This window comes from Garra rufa, chromosome 10 (assembly GCF_049309525.1).
Source record: "Garra rufa chromosome 10, GarRuf1.0, whole genome shotgun sequence".
In the NCBI taxonomy this organism is placed as follows: Eukaryota; Metazoa; Chordata; class Actinopteri; order Cypriniformes; family Cyprinidae; genus Garra; species Garra rufa.
In genome coordinates, this window is record NC_133370.1 from 49,877,112 (window position 1) to 49,903,698 (window position 26,587).

The 26,587-nt window shown below is 36.8% G+C and overlaps 3 protein-coding genes across 3 annotated transcripts in view; 1 reads left to right on the top strand and 2 right to left on the bottom strand.

Moving 5' to 3' along the window:
• Nucleotides 1-7,133: 7,133 nt before the first annotated feature.
• On the bottom strand, nt 7,134-11,911 carry LOC141343530 (tripartite motif-containing protein 16-like). Its single transcript, XM_073848096.1, has 6 exons — nt 11,286-11,911; nt 10,798-10,893; nt 10,465-10,698; nt 9,941-10,100; nt 9,753-9,800; nt 7,134-7,944 (listed from the first exon to the last, which is right to left on the bottom strand). Exons 1-6 carry the CDS (start codon nt 11,856-11,858, stop codon nt 7,424-7,426), a joined length of 1,632 nt encoding a protein of 543 aa, XP_073704197.1. The 5' UTR covers nt 11,859-11,911; the 3' UTR covers nt 7,134-7,423.
• A 1,404-nt stretch (nt 11,912-13,315) lies between these two features.
• LOC141343552 (uncharacterized) lies at nt 13,316-18,926 on the top strand. The gene is made up of 3 exons (XM_073848120.1): nt 13,316-13,374; nt 13,700-13,819; nt 17,778-18,926. The coding sequence occupies exons 2-3, from the start codon at nt 13,738-13,740 to the stop codon at nt 18,389-18,391; spliced, it is 696 nt and encodes a 231-aa protein (XP_073704221.1). The 5' UTR covers nt 13,316-13,374; nt 13,700-13,737; the 3' UTR covers nt 18,392-18,926.
• A 3,466-nt stretch (nt 18,927-22,392) lies between these two features.
• Nucleotides 22,393-26,587, bottom strand: part of mov10l1 (Mov10 like RNA helicase 1) — a 30,504-nt gene continuing 26,309 nt past the window's right edge. The window contains exons 23-25 of the mRNA XM_073849497.1: nt 25,198-25,305; nt 22,614-22,754; nt 22,393-22,539 (exon numbers count right to left, since the gene is read on the bottom strand). Coding sequence (XP_073705598.1) covers nt 22,393-22,539; nt 22,614-22,754; nt 25,198-25,305 — 396 coding nt within the window. The remainder of the gene's footprint in view (nt 22,540-22,613; nt 22,755-25,197; nt 25,306-26,587) is intronic.

A 26,587-nucleotide genomic window follows, 5' to 3' on the forward strand; every position in this document is an offset into this window, starting at 1 on the left:
TCATTTCTTCACTTGAAATGTACTTCCCCCTTGAAGAAATAATGCAGCATTATAATCTCTATTGCTATACTCAAGATACATAACATTAAAAACATTAATCACTTTGGGATGACTGTTGTATTCAGTTCTTCTCCTAATATGAGATGATAGGGCAAACATTTGACTATACTTTCAATTTGATGCCATTTGAGGAACAATACTTCCAGTGCTTAAGATAAAAATCAGAACAGGATGTTAAATTTACGTTCAAATGTCTTCTCATGTCACCTGTACAGGTTAAAACAAATAAACAAATACAATTTGACTCAGTCATTTACTTGCAGCTCTCTGGAATAACTGATGAAACAGGTGAAGTCAAAAGTTTACATACACCTTTCAGAATTTACAAAATTTAATTTTCCCCAAATAAGAGGGATCATACAAAATGCATGTTATTTATTATTTAGTACTGACCTGAAACAGTAAAACAGTAAAACTGAATCAGAATCAGAATCAGAAAGAGCTTTATTGCCAAGTATGCTTGCGCATACAAGGAATTTGTTTCAGTGTTATTAGCTTCCAGTACACAGAGACAACAACACAGAGACAATAAAAATAAGAGAATAAGAAAAATACACATATGTAAGCATAAATGGACAAAAATAATAATAATAATAAACTTGTAAAAACTAAATTGACAAATTAATAGGTGGTGTGTACAGTTGTGCTATAGGTGATAGGATGGAATGCAGGGATGTGTTAGGGTGGAGGTGGTAGCAATAGATATCAGATTATTCCACACATTTTTATTGCACAATGGGAGAAACACTTTATTTTATCTTATTGTTCATAAGGTGGATTGCCTGGGGGAAAAACTGTTCATGTGCCTGGTAGTCCTGATATTTGGGGATCTGTAGCGCCGATCGGATGGTAAGAGTTCAAAGAGGGGATGGCTTGGATGTGAGTGGTCCAGAGTGATTTTCTGAGCTCTTTTCCTCACTCTGAATGTATACAGTTCTTAAAGGGTGGACAGGGGAGCAGCAATAATCCTATATCTGAGCCAATAATCCTATAACTGAGCCAAACCAGACAGTTATTGATGTGCACAGAACAGGCTTGATGACGGCTGAGTAGAAGCAACTCCTGTGGTAGGTCGAACTTCTTCAGCTGGCGAAGGAAGTACAGCCTTTTTTACAATGGAGTCAATGTGAGTGTCCCACTTTAGGTCCTGGGAGATGAAAGCTCCCAGGAACTTTACTGTCTTCAGAAAGTTGGTTTAGTTTGTTGTGGAGGAGTGAAGGAATGATGGTGTTGAAGGCCAAACTGAAGTCCACAATCAGGATCCTCACATAAGTCCGTGGTCTGGCTAGATGCTGCAGGATGAAGTGCAAGCCATTGTTCACTGCATCATCCACTGACCTGTTTGTTCGGTAAGCAAACTGCAGGGGGTCCAGTAAGGGTCTGGTGATGTCCTTCAGATAAGCCAGATGACTTCATGACAACAGATATTAGCGCCACAGGTCTGTCGTTGTTAAGTCCCGTTATCTTGGATTTCTTTGGAACAGGGATGATGGTTGAATGTTTTAGGCAGACAGGGACTTCACACGGCTCCAGAGACCTGTTGAAGATCTGTTGAACAACTGCCTGCTCTTCTTCAGAAAAATCCTTCAGCTCCCATTAATTCCTTGATTTACCAGCATTTTTGTATATGAACCCTTTCCAACAATGACTGTGTGATCTTTTTACACTGAGGACAACTGAGGGACTCATATGCAACTTTTACAGAAGGTTCAAACACTCACTGATGCTCCAGAAGGAGTCAGGGGCAAACTAAGAAAAATGCCCACATCTTCATTCTGTTCAAAGATGTTCACCCCTGGCTCTCAGTGCATGATTTTTCTTTTCAAGCATCAGTTTCTAATATTTTATCTAAAAAAAGGAGCTGGGAAACGATAAGGTGTTTTTTTTTCTCCTCAGGTTCACCCATTCAACACATTTACAGTACATATTACTAATGCTAATACTCCATATATTTTTGCATATTAAGGTTTATTACAACATTATTATATTATTGGACAAAGCCAGATTATTTAAACCAGTGTTATCGTTCTAGTCTGTTTATTTTGATATTTGGTCAAACAGAAGTGATACAATTAAAACTTCAAATCTTTCTCAAATCAATAAATAAGTGTGATGTGACATTGTTTAAAACCAGATGGCATGCACATTGAAAGAGTTTCTGGATCACTTATGTCTTCACTCTGGTCTTTAATAATCTCAATTTTTATAATAATATCTGGTTGCATTATTACCCCTGTAGTTTTTTTTTTCTTCAGCACGTTAAGAGATAATAGCAATAAGCATTGTAAAGAAAAATAAACACATAGATCACTATTTCCTTTTCAATTTGCTTTACTTACAGAAAAAAAATATGATAAAATTGGCCAACATTCACGACAGATACAATCACTTATCAACACATAAAGCATTACCATATTACATTCAATAATTATTTTTCATTATTCAACATTTATTTTATGCTAACCATCCTATAAAATTTCAATAAATGCCCTTTCCAGAAGGATGTTGCTTCGAAACCAAATGCAATAGCATATTGGAATCAATTTGTGAGTGATGTTGATTGGAAAAAGTCTGGCTTCTGCCCAATTGCTATCTTTTAGCAAACAAGGTTAAAGTTTCTTTTAAACTCCTTAATAGAAATTATCCCTAAAAATATATAGATGTAAGGTGTAGCTTTTGCAAGCAGAAGCCAGAGAGCGCTGTTGATTAATTTTGCCCTTATATGTCTTTTTTTTTTCTGCGAAATGTACTTGATTTTATTGTTGACAATGTTGACGAAAATATTACTTTACAGTGGAAAGATGTTCTTTTAGGAATTATTAAAAACCACCCGTATTTTTTTTTTTATGTCTTTATTTTAATGGCCAAATTTCATATTTATAAATGTAAATTTCAGGTAAAAATCCATGTTTTCTTGCATTTAAAAATGAAGTGAAGCATTATTGAGTCCATATTGCCCTCAAAGAAACAAAAAGCTATGCGAATTGTCTAAGCCTGTATTCCTATGATATTGTTTATATCTCCCCCTAGCTTTTGAAATTTCCTTTGCATTTGTTGGAATTGACTTGTATTGAAAGTTTTGACATTGTTCAATAAAGAAAAGTCTACCTCGCTGAATATCCATGTGAAATAGAAAGTGTAGACATTTTTTAAAAGAAAAATATCTTTTCGGGGAGAAAAGCTGGGAAAATGTAAACATTTTATCGAGGCTTTGTTCTAAAGGGTTCATTTCTGCAGACTTCATAATATGTGACCACAAAACCAGTCGTATGTCAAAAGTCTTTTGCAATTGAGATTCCATTGATGTATGGTTTGTTAGGATAGGACAATACTTGGCCAAGATACAGCTAGGATGCAAAAAAAAAAAAAAAAAAAACCAAGAAAGAAAGAAAGAAAAAAATCTAAATATTGAGAAAATCGCCTTTGAAGTTGTCCAAATGAAGTTGAAATATTTATGATAGGAAATTTACAAAATATCTTCATGGAACATGAATTTAACTTAATATCATAATGATTTTTGGCATAAAAGAAAAATCTATAATTTTGACCCATTCAATCTATTTTTGGCTATTGCTAAGACTGATTTTGTGCTTCAGGGTCACATCTTATTTTAGTTTTTCCAAAACAAACCATTTAAAAAAGCCTGGTGGATAGATTTTTAAAGTCTGAGCATTAACATAAAGATAAATAAAGTGTTCGTATGAAACTGGCCTTATCAGAAGAAATTAAGAAGAGGTCAATGAAGCCAGTATAAAGTGGCGGCATGCAATTTCAACGAAAGCCCGTAACTCGCCAAGAAAGTAGAAGAAGAAAGGACTTTAATTTTGTATTTATCTTTGGGGGACTTTTATTTGCATTCTGTGAACGACGGGTTGTCGCGTGACGTCATAAGGTTTAGGAGCCCAAGCTTTAAAAATGGTTTTTGTTCATTTATTATGCATTTTTCTGGTTTAATCATGATTGTCATGATCTGGGCTGTGGGGCTTCCCTCAGCCACCTGAGGTCGCTGTTTTCCCTTTCCTGCACTGCACTTCTGATAGCATTCACCTGTCCTTGTCGTTAACACTGATTCACTCACATCTGTTCACTATTATCCGGTCTTTAAAGTGCCCCTATTATGCCATTTTAAAGGTAGTTAATATTGTTGTATGAGTCTCTTAAAACAGGTTTACATGTATGCAAGTTCAAAAAACACTTTAGTTTTCTCCAAAATTAGATTTAATTTTACCCCGTTTCTAAATGATTCGTAAACGACTCGTGTGAAGCAGTTCGAAGAATCAGTCTCTCTAAACCCCTCCTTTCAGTGAGCCCTCACCGCTGTGATTGGTCAGATGGTGCAGTCCTTTTGGATTGGTCTACCGCTTCAGCGCAAAACGAAACGCCCATTGGCATAACTGAATGACAGCTGCGGAGACCTGTTAATGCATAGAAAAGATAGCCTTGATTTTACCCTATCAATTCGAGCCGGAGTCTGGCGATGAAACGGTTGAAGTGGCACATCGACAAGAAACTGTTTTGCAAGCACGACTGGAGCAGGACGTCTCTCAGTGGTTAGTGTCATATGTTAACTGTGGAAAGTGCTTGCAATTTGCTTTTGTAAGCGAACCGGGCACACCTCTACACTGTGAACTTCAACATTGTACAATGCATAACACTGCGTTAAGCCATCGTTTATCATTATCATTACTTAAACTAATAAGGCAGACAGACAGTCAAGCTGCATCAATCACAATTTTTAGACTACATTGCACTCACAGCTGAACTACAGAACTACAGAAACGCAAGTTAGCCGCTTACCAAGACATGTGCGGGGTTGTTACACACCATAACGTACACAAAGACGTATTTTGAACGATCGCTAGAAAATACAATCATCAATTATTAATCATACTTACAGGTAGAAGTTCAGAGGAGCAAGCCGGTCCAAATAAACTGGGCACTGATACATTTTTTTTAAAACCAAGCGTTTGGTGAATCTCGCGTTGTAACGTTACTCCCCAAGATTGGAAAAACAGTCATCAGTAAAATGACGCGAACACAACACAAGATTGGAATTGGACTGCTGAGGTGTTGAAAAAATTAATGTTAACCACTCATTCTTGGTAGTTTCATCTTTCGGAAGGGCATATAAAACAAATTCACTCTCACAGCGCAGGACGCCTTCTTGACATGATGTAATCCACGTGAAAATGGTAGGCCTACTGTTTGTGGGCGGGCAAGTTGTTCGCGACATGGGCGGACATTACGCAAATGTGTAGCTCGTGACGTGTGGCCGTAACAGAAAAAGACTCGAATTGCTGACGACTCGTTTAGGCGAATGTGAGCCGACTCTTTTTTTTGATAGACAAAAACTTCATTTATGGTGCACTGTCGGCGCCACAACTTTGCAGATAGTTTATGTTCACATACAGCTACATGACACACTACATGAAATATCATATTTGAAAAGGCATAATAGGGGCACTTTAAATACTCTCACCTTTCTCTCCTGCTTCATGTCTGCATTGTCTCGTGTCATGTTGGTTTTTCTGTTACTGAATTCCCTGACTTAAGTTTATGTTCTAGATCTTGTTTATTTTGTGTTTTAGTTCTTAGTTTGTACCGTTTGGCCTTTTGTTCTGTTTTTTGTGTTTATTAAATATATTCTTTTCCTCCCTGCATTTGGACCCAGACCTCCTTCGTTTCTCGTGACAATGATTAGATTTGTTCTAGATCCTGCATTAAATTTTAGTTTTGACCTCACTATTCGAGGAACAGACACAGTCTTTATAGGTTGGACAGCACCAATACTATCGTTTAAATGTGCAGAACAAAAGCCATCATCGCAACTATTTGAAGATTTGATTACTAGTCAAATGGAGCGCAGCGTCCTGGAGATGCAGTTCTGCTCCGACTCTGCTGGGGTGCAGGCCATCAGCGCGGAAAAGTCTAGGACGCTCCCGGAAAAGAACGTACCGGACGATGGAGTCTCCTGCTGCACCCAGGGTCTGTGGATTCCCGGCGCCGGAGTGAACGACATCTGGGAGGATCGTGTCCTGGGTGTGCCGGACCTGTGCAGAGAATCACACGGGGTAGAGGTTATGGGAGTGTTAGTATCACGCTGTACACTTACCCGGACAGATTCCAGTGCGGCTCTTCATTCCTGCAACTCAATCTGCCTGACCATCAACCCCTGGATCTGCTTCTCCTCCAGCTCAAACGTGTCTTCACCTGCACTCAAAGGTAGACACAAATTCACCATTAAAGGAGAACTCCGGTGTGATATTGACCTAAAGTGTATTGAATCATGATACCGAGTGTAAACGTACCTTGCATATCTCATCTCGTCTTGTCCACTGCTGTCCGAAATCTGGGGTCAGTTAGCCGATGCTCACAACAGCTTGTCAATGAGAGTCAATGGGGGATCGAAGCAGTCATGTAAAAAAATCACTGTTTTACGCCATTTACAAGGCACAAAGTAGAGCCACACTTCATCGGTAGACTTCCAAGGGCCCTGACATTTAAAACGTTACATTGAAAACTCATAAAAAGCACCGGTAGTTTATTTACGAGAAGATTTATACAGACAGTAACTGCAAGATGATCGCCACCATCTTGAATGTAGTCACGATAAGACGAGTGACAAGCAGGAAGGAAACTACAACCTGATAAGTTGAAAACCTGATACGTTCACTTTAGGTCAATATCACACCGGAGTTCTCCTTTAATGCAAGTAACAGTGAGTAAACAGTTGAAATGTGTGTGAATAGAGAATAAACAATGTATGCAAGATTAGCCGCAATGCTAAACGACTATAAGCTAACTTAGTATCAGACTCGGGAAAGCAAATAAAAACTAATGATAACAAGGCGTTCCGATTGTTTTTGTTGTAAAACACAACAGGTTATATTCACACGTTATGAAAAACAAAAATTGTGGTGTATAGAATTGTTTTTAGATTTAAAAATGGAAAATACTAGTTTAACTCGACGGAGCTTCAACTCAAGGTATGTGCTACGACAAACAGGAAGTGTATCATATATATTTATATCAGACAGAAAACAGAAATAATGTTACAAATATTATTAAATTGAATTTAATAAAAATTACAATATGAATTAATCATTTATAATATGAATACATAATATTGTACATTATTAACTAAATGATAAACACAAACAGAGAAAAGCCCAGAAACACATGTTCACTCAGCAGGACTTATTACACATTTATTCTGATTGATGTTATTTCAGTGACAGAAGTTCAGCTGCAGTATTAATGTCATGAAGAGAAAACAAGAGACTCTAGAACATCTCACTGTTACTGATTCATCATCAGCTCAAAGCATTATGGGTACAATCTCTCATCAGTCTATTCTGATTCATCAACACAGTTTCACTGATGATCCATAAGTAATAAACCAAAACCCCAGATAGAGCGGCTGAGTGAATGTGGTGTGGACTGTGTGGATGAGGCTCATTGTGTCAGAGACGCTGTAGAAGGACAGAGTTCCTGCACTGTGATCCACAAACACTCCTATTCTACTGCTGATGGACTTTACAGGGAGAACAGTCTCTATGTTGTTGTGTCTGAATGAGTATCTGGAGGAAGAGCAGATCAAACTCCAGGACTGATCATTATATCCAAACACACACTCTTTACCTCCTCCCTTCCTGCTGATGCTCTTATATGACACTGATATATACACACATCCACTCCACTCCAGCTCCCAGTAACAGCGTCCACACACACTCTCTCTACACAACACCTGAGAATAACCATCAAATCTGTCTGGATGATCAGGATACGGCTGGACTTTACTAGTGCAAGTAATCACTCTGTTTCTCTCAGACAGACGGAGCCGTTTATGTGCTGTGTTCAGATCCAGAGTGAGCTGATGGGAATCTGATGGAGATAAAACACATCAGAATCAGGAATTATGAATCTGTTTGATCTTTTCATGTAGCTGAACTCTTCATGTTCAGTGTATCATCAGTGTCTCAGTACAGATGAGCAGATATCCTGCGCAAATCATCATTTAGAAAACTCTTCTTCACCTTCTACAGGAAGAACATTGTGACGGATGTCTGCAGAGGTTTGTTTATGCATTTAATTACATTTGTTTACAGTAAAGAACATTATTACATTATTATAGGAAATGTTATTTTGGTTTCATAAACTTTATTTAAACGTTCGTTTGGAGTTAAGTGCGCACACTCTTTAACGAGTAGTTTATTTAATCTTACCATTTCTTTGCTTGTTTGTTGTGGCCGAGTCTCGCACGTTGGTGTTCCGTCAAAAGGGGTTCGACCGGAAACTTCGGACATATATATACAGTTCATCCAATGATTTGGCCACAACTATTTAAGTTTCTGCTGAGGGGGACTCCAAGGACCGTTTCTCTTATTTTATGTGTACTTATAAGAAGTAAAATTATTAAGTAAAATCATTAGTGTTATATGTTATTTGAAGTGTTATTTAATGTTTTCACATTTGTTTAGTAGTTTAATGGCCATTATGTGTATGTGTTGTGCCCTTTATTTTGTTAATTGGAGCTGGTCACCAATATATAAGTTTGTTAGCTGTCTCTGTAGTAGGGATGGGCGATACCACTCATTTTATTTTCGATAGGATACCGATATTTTTAAGGCCAGTATCATCGATATCGATACCGATATGATACTTCTAAACTTAACTTTTAAATTATTACATTTATTAAATAAAAAAAGTAAAATATGTAATTATAACCTTAACTTTATATTTGAAATACATTTTAACATTTAATATGCCCTATTTGCAATAATATCTATAACTTTTATTTTTTACATGTGGTTAAAATATGTTTACTGTAGTAGTAACTACAAAAACCTATAGTTTAAAATACATAGTTTCAGAAGGGGCTGCTGCACACATAAAATACAACATTTTCATTCTGACAGTGTATAATTTATATTAGCATTACAAAAATACATAATCAATGAACTTTAATTGTTAATTTAAAGAAATTTAATTTTGCACAAATTATGTAGGCTACAATTTCAGTTGGTTTATTGTGAAATAGCTCAAACAAGTTTTTCATTTCTGTCCTCTGATAAGCATTGTTCTGGGCTGCCGTTCCCAAAAGCATCAATGCTTTCTTATACTTTTGGGAAACACAGCTCTGTTTGAATGCACTGTCTGAAGTGAGTGAATGCTCTCTGTGATTGATTGGTTCTGTCTTTTAACATTTGCGTGCGTTTAGATGAGTAAGAAAATTGTTATATCATGAACAGTTATTCCCTAACATAGGTTATACATCCAATTCAATGCACACTGTATGCCTTGCTTTTTGTAAAATAAACAAAATCACTGGTAAAAAAAAAAAACACACCTTAGTATCGATATTTTTAATTTGAGTATCGATACTTTCGATACTCGCATCGGTATCGATATATCGATACTTTAGGATCCCTACTCTGTAGTCAGTTTGTGTTGATCTTTGTGAGAGCAGGTTCTGTGGTTCTTAGATCACTGTGTTTTAAGAGGCAAATGCAGTGGCCCAATTTATTGTAAAGTTTTGTTTATTTGTATTTTTTTCTTTATATTTTTGGTTTGTTTGCATTTGCAGTAGTCTGCTGCCTCTGTGATTTTTTCCTTTTGTTAGTCACATCTATCATGAACACAAACATGAACACACTCAGTGAGTTTTTCTGCTTGTTTTCTTACTGACTTACATTGTAGGAAGTCGTTCCTGGTCCTGGGAACAATGTTGGTGAATGTGACTGTGGAAATCAACAGACATGAACAGTGTGATTCTCATGATCCTGCATCCATTCCTAAGACATTTCTAATATGATGTTCTCCATGATATGAGATGATGATGGACTCGTTTCTGAGAGCAGATCAATCTCCAGGACTTTACCTCTGTCTGAGATCTTCTTGAGCTCCTCTTTGCAGAAATCCTCCAGTTTGTCTTTCAGCTGATGGACAGATTCTCTCAGACCATCAGAAGAGAAGAGTGAACTGAAGAGATCATCATTTCTGTCTGTAGATTCAGGAGGTGCCGAGAGAGACTGGAAACTCTACAGAAAACAGAAATCAAAACTCATCAGCTCCACACTTCACCCAATAACCTGCACCAACATCAGATTTGACTGATCTTTAGTAACTCAATCCAGCACTTTCACAGCATCAGCTTCATTCTTCTCATATTCATTATATCACATTAGAACTAGATTCTAGTATTTGACACTTACACTCTATGTGAACTTTCTAGGAAATAGTTTGGATGATAAAACATCTGCTGAGAACATAAATGTCAATCTGACAGCTCAAGCACATCAATGGAGTCTCATTATAGAGTTGAAATGTTTCTCTGTGAGTCTGGTGTCACAGCAGGATGTGTCTCAAGTCCACTATGATGGTGTTGTTCTAGATCTCTGTTACCTGCAGGAACTGGATGTGATCCTGTGTGTGTGAAAGCTGCTCCAGCTCAGCGTCTCTCCTCCTCAGATCATTGATCTCCTGCTCCAGTCGCTCCAGTTGTTCTTCAGCTCGACTCACTGCTCGCTTTTCCTGATCTCTGATCAGCCGTATCAGCTCAGAGCGGCTTCTCTCAATGGAGCGGATGAGCTCAGTAAAGATCCTCTCACTGTCCTCCACTGCTGTCTGTGCAGAGCGCTGTTAGGACACACAGTGATTCAGGCTTCAGTGGGACTGAAAGAGACAAGAGAGTCTGAACTGAGACTGAGACAAACTTCTCTTCTTCTCCAGACTCACCTTATGAGACTCCACAGCCTCTCTCAGCTGCTGAACATCTTTCTCTCTCTGCTGGATTCTCTGCTGGAACGTCTTCTGCGTCTCCTTCAGCTGCTTCTGCAGGACAAACGGATGATAGTGAATGTCACAGAAAACTACTGACACTAAATCATCATGTGAACAGATGAATGCAGTAAAAGTAGGGTGAGGTTATTTATCTGGACTGATAACGAAAAGCTGTAGGCTCAAACTGCAGAATGGAAAATTGATCATTTACTACAAGCTTTCTTGAACTGTCATGAAGAATAATGCCTGTTTCACACTGCAAGCATAAGTATTATAACAGTGAAACTGACACAGATTTAGAGACAGTGTTTCTGGTGCATAATTGAGCTGTAGCTCTAGACAGAAAATAAATGACTGAAGTAAACCTATAAATCACTAAAATCATCTGGATACAGCAGATTTACTAAACAGAAAGTCATCTATCAGTGTCTAGTGTTAAATACCTGTTTCTCTGTCCTCTGTGCTGCAGCTGATACAGTGTCATGGTTTTTATGTTCATCCATCGTACACAGCACACATATACATTCCTGATCAGTGCGACAGAAAACCTCAAGGATCTTCTCATGTTTCTGGCAGATCATCTCCTGCAGTCGTCCAGTGGCTTCAGTCACTTTGTGTCTCTTTCCTTTAAACAAACTCTCATGTTGTTCAAGATGATTCTGACAGTAAGAGTTCAGACACACCAGACAGGACTTGACGGCTTTGTATTTTCTTCCAGTACAGACGTCACACTCCACATCTCCAGCTCCAGCGTAACAGTCAGCAGTAAGTTTGGTCTTCTTCAGTTTCTCCACCATTTCAGCCAAGATGGTGTTTCTAGCTAAAGCAGGTCTTGGACTGAAGGTCTGTCTGCACTGAGGGCAGCTGTAGACTCTCATCTGATCCTCCTGATCCCAGCAGCCTGTAATACAGCTCTTACAGTAACTGTGTCCACAGGGAATGGCCACTGGATCCTTCAGGAGATCCAGACACACCGGACACAAGAACTCTTCCTGAGAAAATCTGGCTTCTGCCATTTTACTGCACGAATACAGAGACACAAACACACAACAGCTCAACTACACTTCAGTTTCTCTTTCCCTGAACTCACGTGATTCCTGTTTCCTGGTTCTGTATTTGAGTGACGTGTGTAAAACAGGTTTGTCTGTGAGTCTGTAAAGCAGGTTGGCTGCTATTACAGTTTTTCTCAATTACTAAAACACTATGACCAGTCAACTACAATTTCAATTTGGTTAACTCATACTGCTTAAAGTTTCTTTCAAACTCCTTAACAAAAATATCCCTAAAAATATATAGATGTAAGCAGAAGCCAGAGAGCGCTGTTGATTAATTTTGCCCTTGTATGTCTTTTTTTTTTTTTTTGGCGAAATGTACTTGATTTTATTGCTGATAATGTTGACGAAAATATTACTTTACAGTGGAAAGATGTTCTTTTAGGAATTATTAAAAACCACCCGTTTTTTTATTATTTATTTTAATGGCCAAATTTCATATTTATAAATGTAAATTTCAGGTAAAAATCCATGTTTTCTTGCATTTAAAAATGAAGTGAAGCATTATTGAGTCCATATTGCCCTCAAAGAAACAAAAAGCTATGCGAATTGTCTAAGCCTGTATTCCTATGATATTGTTTATATCTCCCCCTAGCTTTTGAAATTTCCTTTGCATTTGTTGGAATTGACTTGTATTGAAAGTTTTGACATTGTTCAATAAAGAAAAGTCTACCTCGCTGAATATCCATGTGAAATAGAAAGAAGAAAAATATCTTTTCGGGGAGAAAAGCTGGGAAAATGTAAACATTTTATCGAGGCTTTGTTCTAAAGGGTTCATATCTGCAGACTTCATAATAATATGTGACCACAAAACCAGTCGTATGTCAAAAGTCTTTTGAATTGAGATTCCATTGATGTATGGTTTGTTAGGATAGGACAATACTTGGCCAAGATACAGCTAGGATGCAAAAAAAAAAAAAAAAAACCAAGAAAGAAAGAAAGAAAAAAATCTAAATATTGAGAAAATCGCCTTTGAAGTTGTCCAAATGAAGTTGAAATATTTATGATAGGAAATTTACTAAATATCTTCACGGAACATGAACTTAACTTAATATCCTAATGATTTTTGGCATAAAAGAAAAATCTATAATTTTGACCCATTCAATCTATTTTTGGCTATTGCTAAGACTGATTTTGTGCTTCAGGGTCACATCTTATTTTAGTTTTTCCAAAACAAACCATTTAAAAAAGCCTGGTCGATAGATTTTTAAAGTCTGAGCATCAACATAAAGATAAATAGAGTGTTTGTATGAAACTGGCCTTATCAGAAGAAATTAAGAAGAGATCAATGAAGCCAGTATATAGTGGCGGTACGCAATTTCAACGAAAGTCCGTAACTCGCCAAGAAAGTAGAAGAAGAAAGGACTTTAATTTTGTATTTATCTTTGGGGGACTTTTATTTGCATTCTCTGAACGGCCGGTTCTCGTGTGACGTCATAAGGACTGCGCCAGCGCCTTCTCCTATGTCGGTTGGATAAAGGTCTGTTTTTTCAGCATTTCTGAGGTCTAAAACGATACAAAACGTTCACATTTCTTGACGCTTTTTGCTCCAAAAACATAATACCCCCATTGAAAATGTTTTCCTGGTGTAATGTGAAATGAATGCTAGCTGTTGTTGAGTATAACTGCAGTGTCAGTGTGAAATGTCAATAATTCTGAGGTAAAAGACGCGATCTTGTGTCATTTTCCTGAGTTAAGCACAATCCCGCGAGTAACACAATGATGTATTTTGCTGTTTATTTCCCGTGTGTTTGATCTTCCTCCTCATCTGGATCGTAATCGATGACTCGTTTCCAAACAAACAGCAGAAGCCGAGGTTTGTGAAGCGGACACCGCTGTGATCATGGAGTTTATTAAAGTGGAGATTGTGGATCTGACTGATCTAGAGCCGCTCAGAGCCAAACAAGAAACCCAAGAGCACACAGGTTGGTGTCCATTCATTTCACTTCTCATTCAAGCCTAAAACTGACATTTCCTGAATAGTTATCCATCAGTTCTGATTGGTTGATTGAAATGTTGTTCCAGAAACATGTTGTACTTGGTGAAATCACATTCACCCTCTTTAGGGGGGTCCGGGTGCATGCTCCCCGTAAGAAAATCTCATACATTTTACAGTTAAATTCATATATCTGGTGCACTTTGAGAGTTCACTATTAACAGCTCCAATACAGTTTCAGTGTGCAAACTAAACAAAGACAAAAGCTAGCGAATTGACTTGATCTTGAGAATTAAAGGTGGACTCCATTCTCGTTTTAGTTGGGATATGGTGTCTAATTGCTCTCACACTGGTATATTTAGAAACCAAACAAATTAGAATATAATGATCAAGGGCGAAATTGTCAATCACACATTGGGGGGGACAGCTGTGGGACTTTTTGTGTTTGCGCATGCACACAATTAAAAAAAAAAAAAAAAAAAGCCAGAGTCCAAATGTTTGTAATTGTGTAACACAACAAGGAATTTTATTACATCTGATCGTCAAACCAACGTATACTCACCCTGTAATGATTACAGCATCAGCATACAGGCTATTAAGTCACAAAGCTGAATTTAAAGGGATAGTTCACCCAAAAATGAAAATTCTGTCATCATTTACTCACCCTCAAGTTTTTTAAAACCTGTAAGAATTTCTTTCTTCTGCTGAACACAAAATAAGATATTTTGAAAAATGTCTGTAACCAAACAGTTGATGGACCCCATTGACTTCCATAGTAGGTCAATGGGGTCCATCAACTGTTTGGTTACAGACATTTTTCAAAATATCTTATTTTGTTCTATACTTTAAAAAAAAATCACATTTTCTAAAAATCTAAACGTCTTTTTCCCTTCATAATTCTCATAAGAATGCCCATGATCCACATATTTTATTTCCTCTAAACTTTGCTTTTTTGTTTCAGTAATTAAACATTGTTCTAAGGGGCAGCTTGTTACCACATCTTACCCTATAACGTTACATTCACTCACAATGAATGTGAGTTAACCCTTGTGTGGTGTTCATATTTTTGTTATTCAGCCAGTGTTCGTGGGTCTGGTGGACCTGCTGCATTTTGGGGTTTTTAATTCAACATAATCAACCAATTTATGTTAAAATACTCAACAGATATTTAGGCTACTTCATCCCAATTACAAGCAATAGAAACAGCATTTATGGTTAATATTTCCTCTCTAGCTTTGTTAGATCACATTTAAGAATTGTAACCTTGTGCGGGAACGGCAGGGGTAGAAACAAAACTCACTTTTGCACTCACACTCTCTCACACTTACACACAACCTCTCTCTCACATGCATGCACACACACACACACACACACACACACACACACACACACACACACACACACACACACACACACACACACACACACACAGATATGTGGTTCATACAGGGAATCTCCATAGGCGTAATGGTTTTACAAATGTACAAACTGTATAATCAATGCCCCTACACTAACCCTACCCCTAAACCTACCAATCACAGAAAACTTTTGGCCTTTTTTGAAGTTCAAAAAACACCATTTAGTATGTTTTTTAGCCGTTTGGTTTATGAGGACACAGATGTCCTCATAAACCATGTTTACGTTGTAATACCCAAGTCATTATACACATTTGTGTCCTCATAAACCATATACTATACAAGAACACACACACACACACACACACACACACAACAGCAAGGCCTGACAGGAGGAGGACAGAGTAAAGGTCCTACAGACCCGAACACCATACAAGGGTTAAGAGCTATTAATGTCATGCTGTCCGGTACCTTAGTACCTTACTTCTCACTTCTCTGTTAAAAATGCCTAAAATCTCCAGAAACGTACTTTCTTTTTCTTTCCAAAGAAATTACAGATGTCAGCTGCTGCAGTCTTTCTCTTGTTCATTTTTGGCCAATACTGTGAAATATAACAGCAACGCAATTCCAAGGGATGAAAATGGTGAAGTAAGAAAGAACAAATGACAGGAATCTAAAATAACTTGCTAGATAAACCCAATTCAGAGAACAGGACCGTGGCTCAAAACGCTAACGTTAGCTGTAAAAACTGGGTTTGGTACAGTAGATTTGACAAGCCTGTCACTGACCGCTATCCCAGTTTGCTTTAAAGCCAGGCTACATGCTAGCGTGTATACAGTAACGTTAGCTAGCTGTCGGCTAGCTTGTCAATAGACCCATTCATACAAGCTGTATAATATTACAGTCGAAATTTACAAATTCTACAATTCGAAATTCTAGTGAAATTCACCTGGTCGTTATCTAAGGGATTATGTCAGCCAAAAACACCATATAGATATGTGCCAAATGTCTGTCAGATTTCGCGCTCTTCTTCTGTTTGTTTTTTCCTAACTCACTGATGGTGGCGGTGCACGAGCTACTAAAGGTATAGGGGAAAACATGACATGGATCAGGTTTTGTTAATGTATAGTGTAAGGCCAGTCGAATGGATTTGGGAAATGGACCGGCCGGGATTTTATATTTTCGGAGCTGGAAAGAAAGACGTATTTGCAATCACATCGATATCGCCCGCATAATCATACAGTATGATCAAATATTGGGGGGGACAAATTGTCCTTCTTTGAATATTGGGGGGGACGTGTCCCCCTGTCCCCCCATAGAATTACGCCTATGATAATGATAATAATAATTCAATATTATTATTCCTATGACAGTAATATTGGAAAACAATTCTGTAATGAAAATGAGTATTTCACAGGTATGTTATTTTACCTTATTCTACAGTAGGGCCTAAAACCTTTTGCCACATCTGCCATATCATGATACAAAATTGACTTTGGTAATTGGAGAAAATATACCAGCCATAAATATTTTATTCCTGGCCATAGAACTGTTTTTGCTGTAGCTGCTACTACAATTAAATATTTTTACTAAAAAAAAAAAATGCATTGAAAATTAGAACTAATCAATGCACTTTAATCACGATACAAAGAAAGTACACACATGTAGCATGAGCAGTGTTTTTTTTTTTATTTAAATGTAATTTTATCATTTAAACATCTGAGTGCTTGGGGTCAGTAAGACTTGTAATAATCTTTAAAGAAGTCTCTTCTGCTCATCAAGGCTGCATTTATTTGATTAAAAATACAGGACAAAAACAGTAACATTGCAAAATGTTTTTACAATATAAAATAATGTTTCTTATTTTAACATACTTTAGAATTTATTCCTGTGATGAAAAGCTGAATTTTTATCAGCTGTTACTCCAGTCTTAAGTGTCACATGATCCTCCAGAAATCATTCTAAAATGCTGATTTATTATTAGAATGATCAATGTTGGAGAATATCAACAGTTGTGCTGCAAATATTTTTTGGAACCTGTGATTTTTTTTTTTTTTTTTTTTTTTTCAGGATTCTTTCATGAATAACAAGTTTAAAAAGTACAGTGTTTATTCAAAATATAAATATTTTATAACAATGTAAATTATTTATTATTAACTTTTAATAAACTTTTAATTATTAGCTTAATACATCCTTGGTGAATAAAAGTATTAATTTCTTAAAAAAAAGAAACAATAAAAATGTCATACTGTGTTTTTAATCATCGAATGATGTGAAATAACTGTTGCAGTGCTGCAAAACTATTCACTTTTTACCACAACAAGAATCGCAGTGTACAGTGAAAGAATTGGATTGATTTATATTTAGTCATTATACTTTTATAAATAATTGCAACCGCATTTAAAAAAATATTTGATACAAAAATCCAAATATTTTTCTGTTAATCTGCAAAGATCCCTTTATAATCAGTGAACCGCTTATTTACAGTGAGAGGACCGGCAGGTGTACAGGGAAAAATGTTGAGGTTATTGTATGCATTTTCTTTCACCATTTTTGCTCTTGTGTTGATTTTGACCAATTTGTTCATTTCAGATTTGCCAGAAGAGCAAAATCAAGAGCAGAATGAAGCGGAGGAGGATCCTCACAGTTTGACAGCTGGAGAAATTCCCCAAGCGGAAAAGGGTTCGACACAAAATAAAGGAGCCAAGAAATCCTTCTCCTGCCCACACTGCGGAAAGAGCTACAAACGTAAAGGAGACCTGAAGGATCACATGGCGGTCCACAGCGAGAGGCCGTACACGTGTCTTCAGTGCGGGAAGAGCTACACGCAGAAAGTCAACCTTCAGAACCACCTGCTCATTCACAACGGAGAGAAGCCCTTCACCTGCCAGCAGTGCGACAAGAGCTTCACGCGCAAAGGAGACCTTAAGAAACACATCATCGTTCACTTCGGAGAGAGGCCTTTCACCTGCCAGCAGTGCGGGAATAACTTCAGGCATCAGGGGAACCTCACCAGTCACATGAAGATCCACACCGGAGAGAAATCGCAGTGGAATTACAGCGATAAGAAACTGGCGCAAGTGTGCAATTACAAAAAGCCGGTGCTGTATCACGCCGGAGACATGCCCTTCAAATGCGACCCCTGCGGACAGAGATTCATTCTGTCCTCACACCTCAAGAGACACCAGAAATGGCATTCGCATTAGAGATCTTACACCTCTCAAAGCATCAAATAGACTTTCTAGAAGAGTGTGTGTGTGTTGGTGTGGGAAAGCAGCACATAATCTGTTCTTGAGTTTTACCCCATCATAGAGAAAAGCATTACTTACAGTCGTGACAGTGGGTGAATTTCATATTTAAAAGAGTAGAACGAAAATTTACAGATAATTTACTCACCCCCTTGTCATCCGAGATGTTCATGTCTGTAAAAAAATTGTTTTTTCAGTAAAACATTTCAGGATTTCTCTCCATATAGTGGACTTCTATGGTGTCCTGAGTTTGAACTTTCAAAATGCAGCTTCAAAGGACTCTAAACGATCCCAGCTGAGGAAGAAGGGTCTTATCTAGCAAAATGATAGTTTTTTTTCTAAAAACATTTACAACTTATATACTTTTTAATCTCAAATGCCTGTCTTGCAAAGCTAGACAAGACGAGCATTCGAGGTTAAGTAGTATATGAATTGTAATTTTTTTTTTTTAGAAAATAACCCATTGTTTCACTAGAAAAGACCCTTCTTCCTCAGCTGGGATCATTTAGAGTCATTTGAAGCTGCATTTAAACTATATTTTGGAAGTTCAAACTCAGGGGCACCATAGGCACTGTATAATGGACTTCTATGGTGCCCCTGAGTTTGAACTTCCAAAATTCAGCTTCAAAGGACTCTAAACGATCCCAGCTGAGGAAGAAGTGAAGTGATGGGTTGTATTTTCTAAAAACATTTACAACTTAAATATTTTTTAATCTCAAATGCCTGTATTGCCGAGCTAGACAAGACGAGCATATGAGATTAAGAAGTATAAAAATAGTAATTTAAAAACATAAACAAAACAATTTTGCTAGATAAATCCCGCCCATCTTTCCTCAGCTGGGATTGTTTAGAGTCCTTTGAAGCTGCATTTTGGAAGTCCACTATATGGAGAGAAATCCTGAAATGTTTTCCTCATAAAACATAATTTCCTTACGACTGAAGAAAGACATGAACATCTTGGATGACAAGGGGGTGAGTACATTATCTGTTCATTTTTGTTCTGAAAGTGAACTACTCCTTTAAGGATCTGAAGATTAAGTTATTCCTGAAAGCGCAGGATTTTGCAATGTTCATTTGCAATGTTTTTTGTGTGTGTGTGTGTGTGTGGGGGGGCATTTGTAAAGCATTATTATTATTGTATTTTCTTCCATATGTTTGAATTGAGTTCATCATAATTGAAGATGTGATGCATGGAGAGCTGAAATACTGGTTTATTGTTACTAAAAGCTCTAATAGAGGACTTAAACATTTGCTGATGCTGATCACACCGTTTCATGTGTGACTATCAAATAAGAACAGAGAATAATTGAGTTGAGTAATGACACTACTGTTTTCTGTGGAGCTGAAAGTCAAGTTGTAAAGAGCTGGATTTTGAGCCGTTTCCACAATGGAGTTTTGCATCATTGATGCCGTTTCATTTCTTGTTCATTCCTGTAAATTAATTTAAAGCAGTCTGTATTGTATAAAGTGCTATATGAACAAACATGACTTGTGTAATTTAGGCTATCTAGGGCTATATGTGAAATACATATGCATGTGCATTTTAGTCACTTGAGTTTTTCTGGTCATTTGACAGTAATGGTGATGAATACAGAAACATATTTACATTTATTCATTTAGCTGACGCTTTTATCCAAAGTGACTTACAAATTGGGAATACAACAGGTGATTCATCCTAAGGAGGCTAGAAAGGGAAGATTGAGAAAGAGAGGAGAACGTTTTTTTTTTTGTTTATATAATATTATTGAGTCAAATATTGTCGATAAACGTGTATGGAAAGACTAAGAAAAGGTATTTATCATTGGGTTTGATCACAGAAAACACAACCAGACTCAACATTCATGGACCTTTTCATGTTAACATAATTAACAATTCACTTCACACTGCAACAATAATGCATGAGAAAATAATAGCAAACCTTTGTACTTCGTACTCAAATTGCATGTGCATTTGAATTATACTCTTTCACTAATTGTTCATCGGAAGAGTTTTATGGTCAAAGAGAATCACAGTATCAATGGGTCATATCAAATGACAAAAACTATAGTAAAACCACATCCATTGAAATGAATGTAGTATAGTGTTAATGCATCTTTATTCATTGGCCACTATTACATTTTTTCCAAAGCCAAATCATTTTGAAAGATGGCTTAGGCACCTGGAGAAGTTCAACATAGCCATGCAAAAGCTTCAGATTTGCATCACGTTTATGCACTGATTGAATGAATGTGAGACAATGACAGGACAACATGAAAATGAGATTTCCTCTTCAGACAGCAAGAACCACATGAAGAAGTTAATGATTTTATCACTCTACTTTATTCTTTGTTCGAACACTTTGCTTTTGGAAAATTAAGAATAGAACTACTCATTGATAATATTTAATGGACTTTAGCTAATATAAACTTACATGTTTGATTTTAATAGTGTAATAGTAAATATCAAATATTTACATTACATTAACATATATACATGACCAGCCTGTCACATTGAAGAAGTGGACAGACACACACAAGCATCATGTTACAGTTGAAGTCAAAAGCTTACAAACACCTTTCAGAATCTGCAAAATGTTAATTACTTTACCAAGATAAGAGGGATCATACAAAATGCATGTTATTTAGCACCGAGAAATTTCACATAAAAGATGTTTACTTATAGTCCACAAGAGAAATTAATGGTTGAATTTATTAAAAATGACCCTGTTCTTGATTATTAATACTGTGTTGTTCTCTGAATGATCCACAGCTGTGTTTTTTTGTTTAGTGATAGTTGTTCATGAGTCTCTTGTTTGTCCTGAACAGTTAAACTGTCTGCTGTTCTTCAGAAAAATTTAGTTTCCAGCATTTTTGTGTGTTTGAACTATTTCCAACAATGACTGTATGATTTTGAGATCCATCTTTTCACACTGAGGACAACTGAGGGACTCATATGCAACTATTACAGAAGGTTCAAACACTCACTGATGCTCCAGAAGGAAAAAACATGCATTAAGAGCCGGGGGTGAAAACTTTTGAACAGAATGGAGATTTTTCTTATTTTGCATAAAAATATTTTTTAGTTTAGTACTGCCCTTCTGAGGCGACAGAAAATACATGTTTTCCAAAAGACAAAATAAGTAAATTTACCACAATTATTCATTAATAAAAGTTTTCACCCCCGGCTCTTAATGCAGTGTTTCCTTCTGGAGCATCAGTGAGTGTTTGTTCCTTCTGTAATAGTTGCATATGAGTCTCTCAGTTGTCCTCAGTGTGAAAAGATCATACAGTCATTGTTGGAAAGGGTTCAAATACACAAGAGATTGTGGGAGGTGAAGGTTTTTTCTGAAGAACAGCAAGCAGTTTAACTGTTGAGGACAAACAAGAGACTCATGAACAACTATCACTAAACAAAAAACACATCTGTGGATCATTCAGAGAACAACAGTATTAAGAATCAAGGGGATGTAAACTTTTGAACTATTATTTTCTCTTGTGGACCGTATGTAAACATCTCATATATGAAATGCCTTACTCAGGTCACAACATGCATTTTATACATTCATTCTTATTTTGGTAAAATAATTAACATTTTGCAGATTGTACTGTAATATCTGGCTAAAACATGAAATCCAGTGGCAAGAACACTTGCTGAAATGATTTTAATCTTCCGTAACACATTTCAAGGAACACAAGAGAAATAAACACTGGCTAAACAGAGCAGGATGACAGCAGTGGATCCTGGGAAGTTTAAGAGCTGGAACTAGAAACATTTCTATTAGTGTTTCTGTTTAGATCCAGTGTGGTTCTTCTCTTTAGATGTTCATAAACAAAAAAGTGGCTAGATGGCAGAATTAGTATTTATTGAACACAAAACAATCATGGAGTAATCATCAGAACACACTGCTGCTCCAAGACATGTCTAGGTTTCTTCTGAGAGAATCCTGGAGGAACATCAACAGCATTTAGTGATTAAACCACTTATTCCTGAAACACAAAACATGGGTCGTTCTTAAATGCAACAGAAAAAGCCAACCTTCGTGAGGCCTGCAGACTGACTGGAGGATCACAGCCCACGAACGCTCTGTTATCAGACGAGTACTGCAGCAGAGCACTGAAACACGGGTCCTGACACGACAAACACACAAACACATCATTAATATCTGTACACGGGTCTTTCAGTTAAGGGCTTTAATTCTCACCTTGATTAAAACGTGTGGGTTTCCGATCACAACGAGCAGCGCTTTGGCTCGAGTGATGGCGACGTTGAAACGCTTTGGGTTGGAGAGGAATCCCAGCAGGTTCTGCAGTTCTTCATTCAGCAACAACTCATTGGAGCGGACCTACGGTTCATTCATCAGAGAGGAAAGAGAGATCTGAACAGCTACCCAAACACTTCTTCAAAACATTCATTAGTAAAGTTGAACAATTGTTTCAGGAGGACTCTTAGTTTGTGTGCAAACTCTAAACAGTATCAAATTAATCAACATCTTTATTATAGTTTTGGTTTGACAGTTCTGCTCATCTCATTGTAATTTATATAAAGATATAATATAAATGCAATGCAGTACTCTCTCTAAAAGTAAAATTGGCCCCAGTCTGAATCAGTGTTGTTTTTGACAACCATCTTAGATTTAGTCTTAGTCTTTTGGACTAAAATGGTTATTAGTTTTAGTCAAATTTTAGTCACTTCTAAATGTGATAGTTTTAGTCCAATTTTAGTCGATGAAAAGGGGAAAAAGTAGTCTTTTAAGAAATTAATGTAGGTCAGTAAGTATTTAGCTGTTGGGTAGTGTCACTTATAAGTTCTGAAAATAGTAGATCTATAGTTCAACACAATGTGAGCTTCCGGATCGACTATTTTCACCAATAATTACAATAATGAAGGAATGTTTTAAAACATAAAAGACAAACAAGGATGGAATGCTAAAATGGCTTGCCATAGCGGCAGATATTTTCCGGTTTTAATTGGCATGCACAACATTTTAAACGCCTGACGGACCACCCACTAACATTTTCGTCTATTCTCGTCTCGTCAACGAAAACTCACACACGTCTCATCATGTTTTAGTCATCAACAAGCCATTTTTATCTCGTCAACGTCTCGTTATCGTCATGGAAAAAAGTGGCGTCAACGAAATGATTTCGTCATCATCATTTTCGTTGACGAAAACAACACTGGTCTGAATCACAAGTTCAAACCTGTCCTGCAGGTCACTTATTTCTAGTTTGAGCTGTCAATGGTGAAATAAATAGACAAATCAAGCAAATAGCTTAAAATATTACTCCAGTAAAAATACAAAAGTTCTTGTTTTTAAATGTAAAAGGAGAACTGGTTGAAGAATGTTTATTTTGCAAGAAAATGGTCATACACTGATAACAGCTAATAATAATTCATGATAATTCAAGTGCGCAAACAAGTGGAAATAATGAAATACACATATAGCCAAGTATACAAAAAAGTGTGTAAATGCATGTTGACAAAAATAAACAAACAATATAAAAACAGCCATCTCATTGGGCAAAACGTGTTAATATTTTAAGATGCTATGCAAACGTAGGCCTCTAGTTTTAGATCTAGTATGTGCTGTGGCCACAAGATGATGCTATTTTATGTTTAGTCTTAAAGGAGATTCACTCAGACTGGATCATTTAAATCAGCAATTTAAATTTTTGCAAACTGATTTACAAATTGCATCTCAGAGCAGAAAACAACTCATTCAGTGAGGAACAACGTTTTTAAGAAATGCAGTGGAGGAGGAAAAAAAAAAAAAAAAAAGTAAAAAAATTCTTTGTAATGTAGTGAAGTCAGTCAAAGTTTCTCAAAATAATGGTAAAGTACATAGACATGCCCTTAAAGAATTAGTTCACTTCACATTCACTTTACTCACCATCTTTGTCATCAAATATGTTCATGTCTTTCTTTTTTCAGTTGTAAAGAAATTGTTTTTTGAGGAAAACATGAGGATTTCTCTCCATATAGTGGACTTCTATGGTGCCCCTGAGTTTGAACTTTCAAAATGCAGCTTCAAAGAGCTCTAAACAATCCCAGCCGAGAAAGAAGTCTTATCTAGTGAAACACGTCATTTTTCGAAACAATTTGACAAGTTCTATACTTTTTAACCCTTAAATGCTCATTGGGTTTCATTTCTGTGATGCACTTGAGTATTCTGTGTACTCTGGTTAGTTAGGGTATGTCGAAAAACTCCCATCTCATTTCCTCCTCCTACTTCAAAATGGTCCTACATTGCTGTTTTACCTTTTTTATATGTAAAGGGAATTTGATCTTTGCACGTTCACTTTTAAACACTGGGTCGGTACTTCTGCAGCGATGGAGGTCGATTTTGAAGTTGGAGGAAAAAAATGTGATGGGAGTTTTTTGACATGTCCTAACTGTCTTGAACCAAAAAAAAAAAAAAAAAAAAAAAAAAAAAAAAACTGTTCACGCAGAGCTAGACAAGACAACCGTTTGAGGTTAAGTGAATAAAAATTTGAATTTTTTGGAAAATGACTCTTCTTCCTCAGCTGGGATCGTTTAGAGTCCTTTGAAGCTGCATTTAAGCTGTAATTTGGAAGTTCAAACTCGGGGCACCATAGAAGTCCACTATATGGAGAGAAATCCTGAAATGTTTTTCCTCAAGAAATATAATTTCTTATCAACTGAAGACAGACCTGAACATCTTGGATGACAAGGGGGTGACTACATTATCTGGACATTTTTGTTCTGCGAGTGAGCTAATCCTTTAAGTTCAGTAATGGTCAGTTTCTGTCCAGCGCTGCTGTTACCGTTGATATGATGATGATGAGGAACTCCTGACCCTGGAACTCCTCCACAGATCCCACCTTCACCTCCCCCAGACCCACTCTGTGGAGCAGCACACGGATCTTCTCCACCTGAACACACAAACACACTCCTCACGTCTAACAGAACAATCACATTTCTACTAGGGCTGCCAATCCATTAAAACTGTTATTGCAATTAATCACATGATTGTCATGAGTTAACGATTAATCACACATTTTTATCTGTTCGAACCGTACCTAAAATTAATACTTTTTTTCAACATGGGCATGGACAAATATGGATGCTTTAAGCAAATGTATGTATTATTAGTGAAACCGTACTCAACGCAGAGAATGAAGACTAGACATGTTTCAAAGGTCATAGATGTTTTTCAAATAACTTGTTCATGTCTATTAGACACAAGAACATAGAAATACCAGGTTCCCATTACTTCTTTCTTTGCACTGAGCAGTTTACTTACACAAGCCCGTTTATATTTTGCATGTTCAGAAACGTTCCTGCAAATAATGCATGTCTATTATTACTAGGGCCGGGATTTTAACGCGTTAATTTAGATTAATTACACAAAAATAACGCGTTAATTTTTTTAAACGCATTTTAATCGCACTTATTTTTGCGCTGCGGAACGTTTCTCACTGGATAAGTTTCGGTGGACCGATTATACTGGAGCACCAACTAGCGTTCAGACAAAAACAAACCACAGAGAACATGGGCAAAGAAGCTGATGAGACTGCTTTGGTTGGCCCTGTGGATGGGAAATTTTGTTATAAAAAACGAATGGATGGAAGCATCGATAAGAGCATGGTTGTGTGCAAGCTATGCAACAAGGAATTCGCATCTCACTGTAGCACATCGAGCCTATTGCTACACTTAATGGCAATATTGCACTGGTCTGTTGGACTTGGCTGAACAAAAATAAACAATATTTTGTTGCTTAAGCTTATGTATTCAGTCATTCAATGGTATAATTAAAAATCCATATGAAAAAAAAACTTACTCCTCACCGTTCTCAGGTCAAATATTTATATGCGATTAAAATGCGATTAATTTCATTGTTATCATAATTTTTTCATAATTAATTTAATTACAAAGCCTCTAATTAATTAGATTAATTTTTAATCAAGTCCCGGCCCTAATTATTACATTTGTTTGCCTCTCAGTGCTCACATAATGCCATTTGCTGAAGCCAAGTTTTCAACAAAAATGTTATATTTGAGTGTTTCTGTTGTCAGACAACCAAAGTAATATGAAATAATGACTGATTAAAAATCATATGATTCAATCACTGAAAATAATAATTTACAGATTTTTTTGACTTATTTATCTGGACATAAGTCACTATTCTCCGCATAATTATCCTGGTTTTTAGCT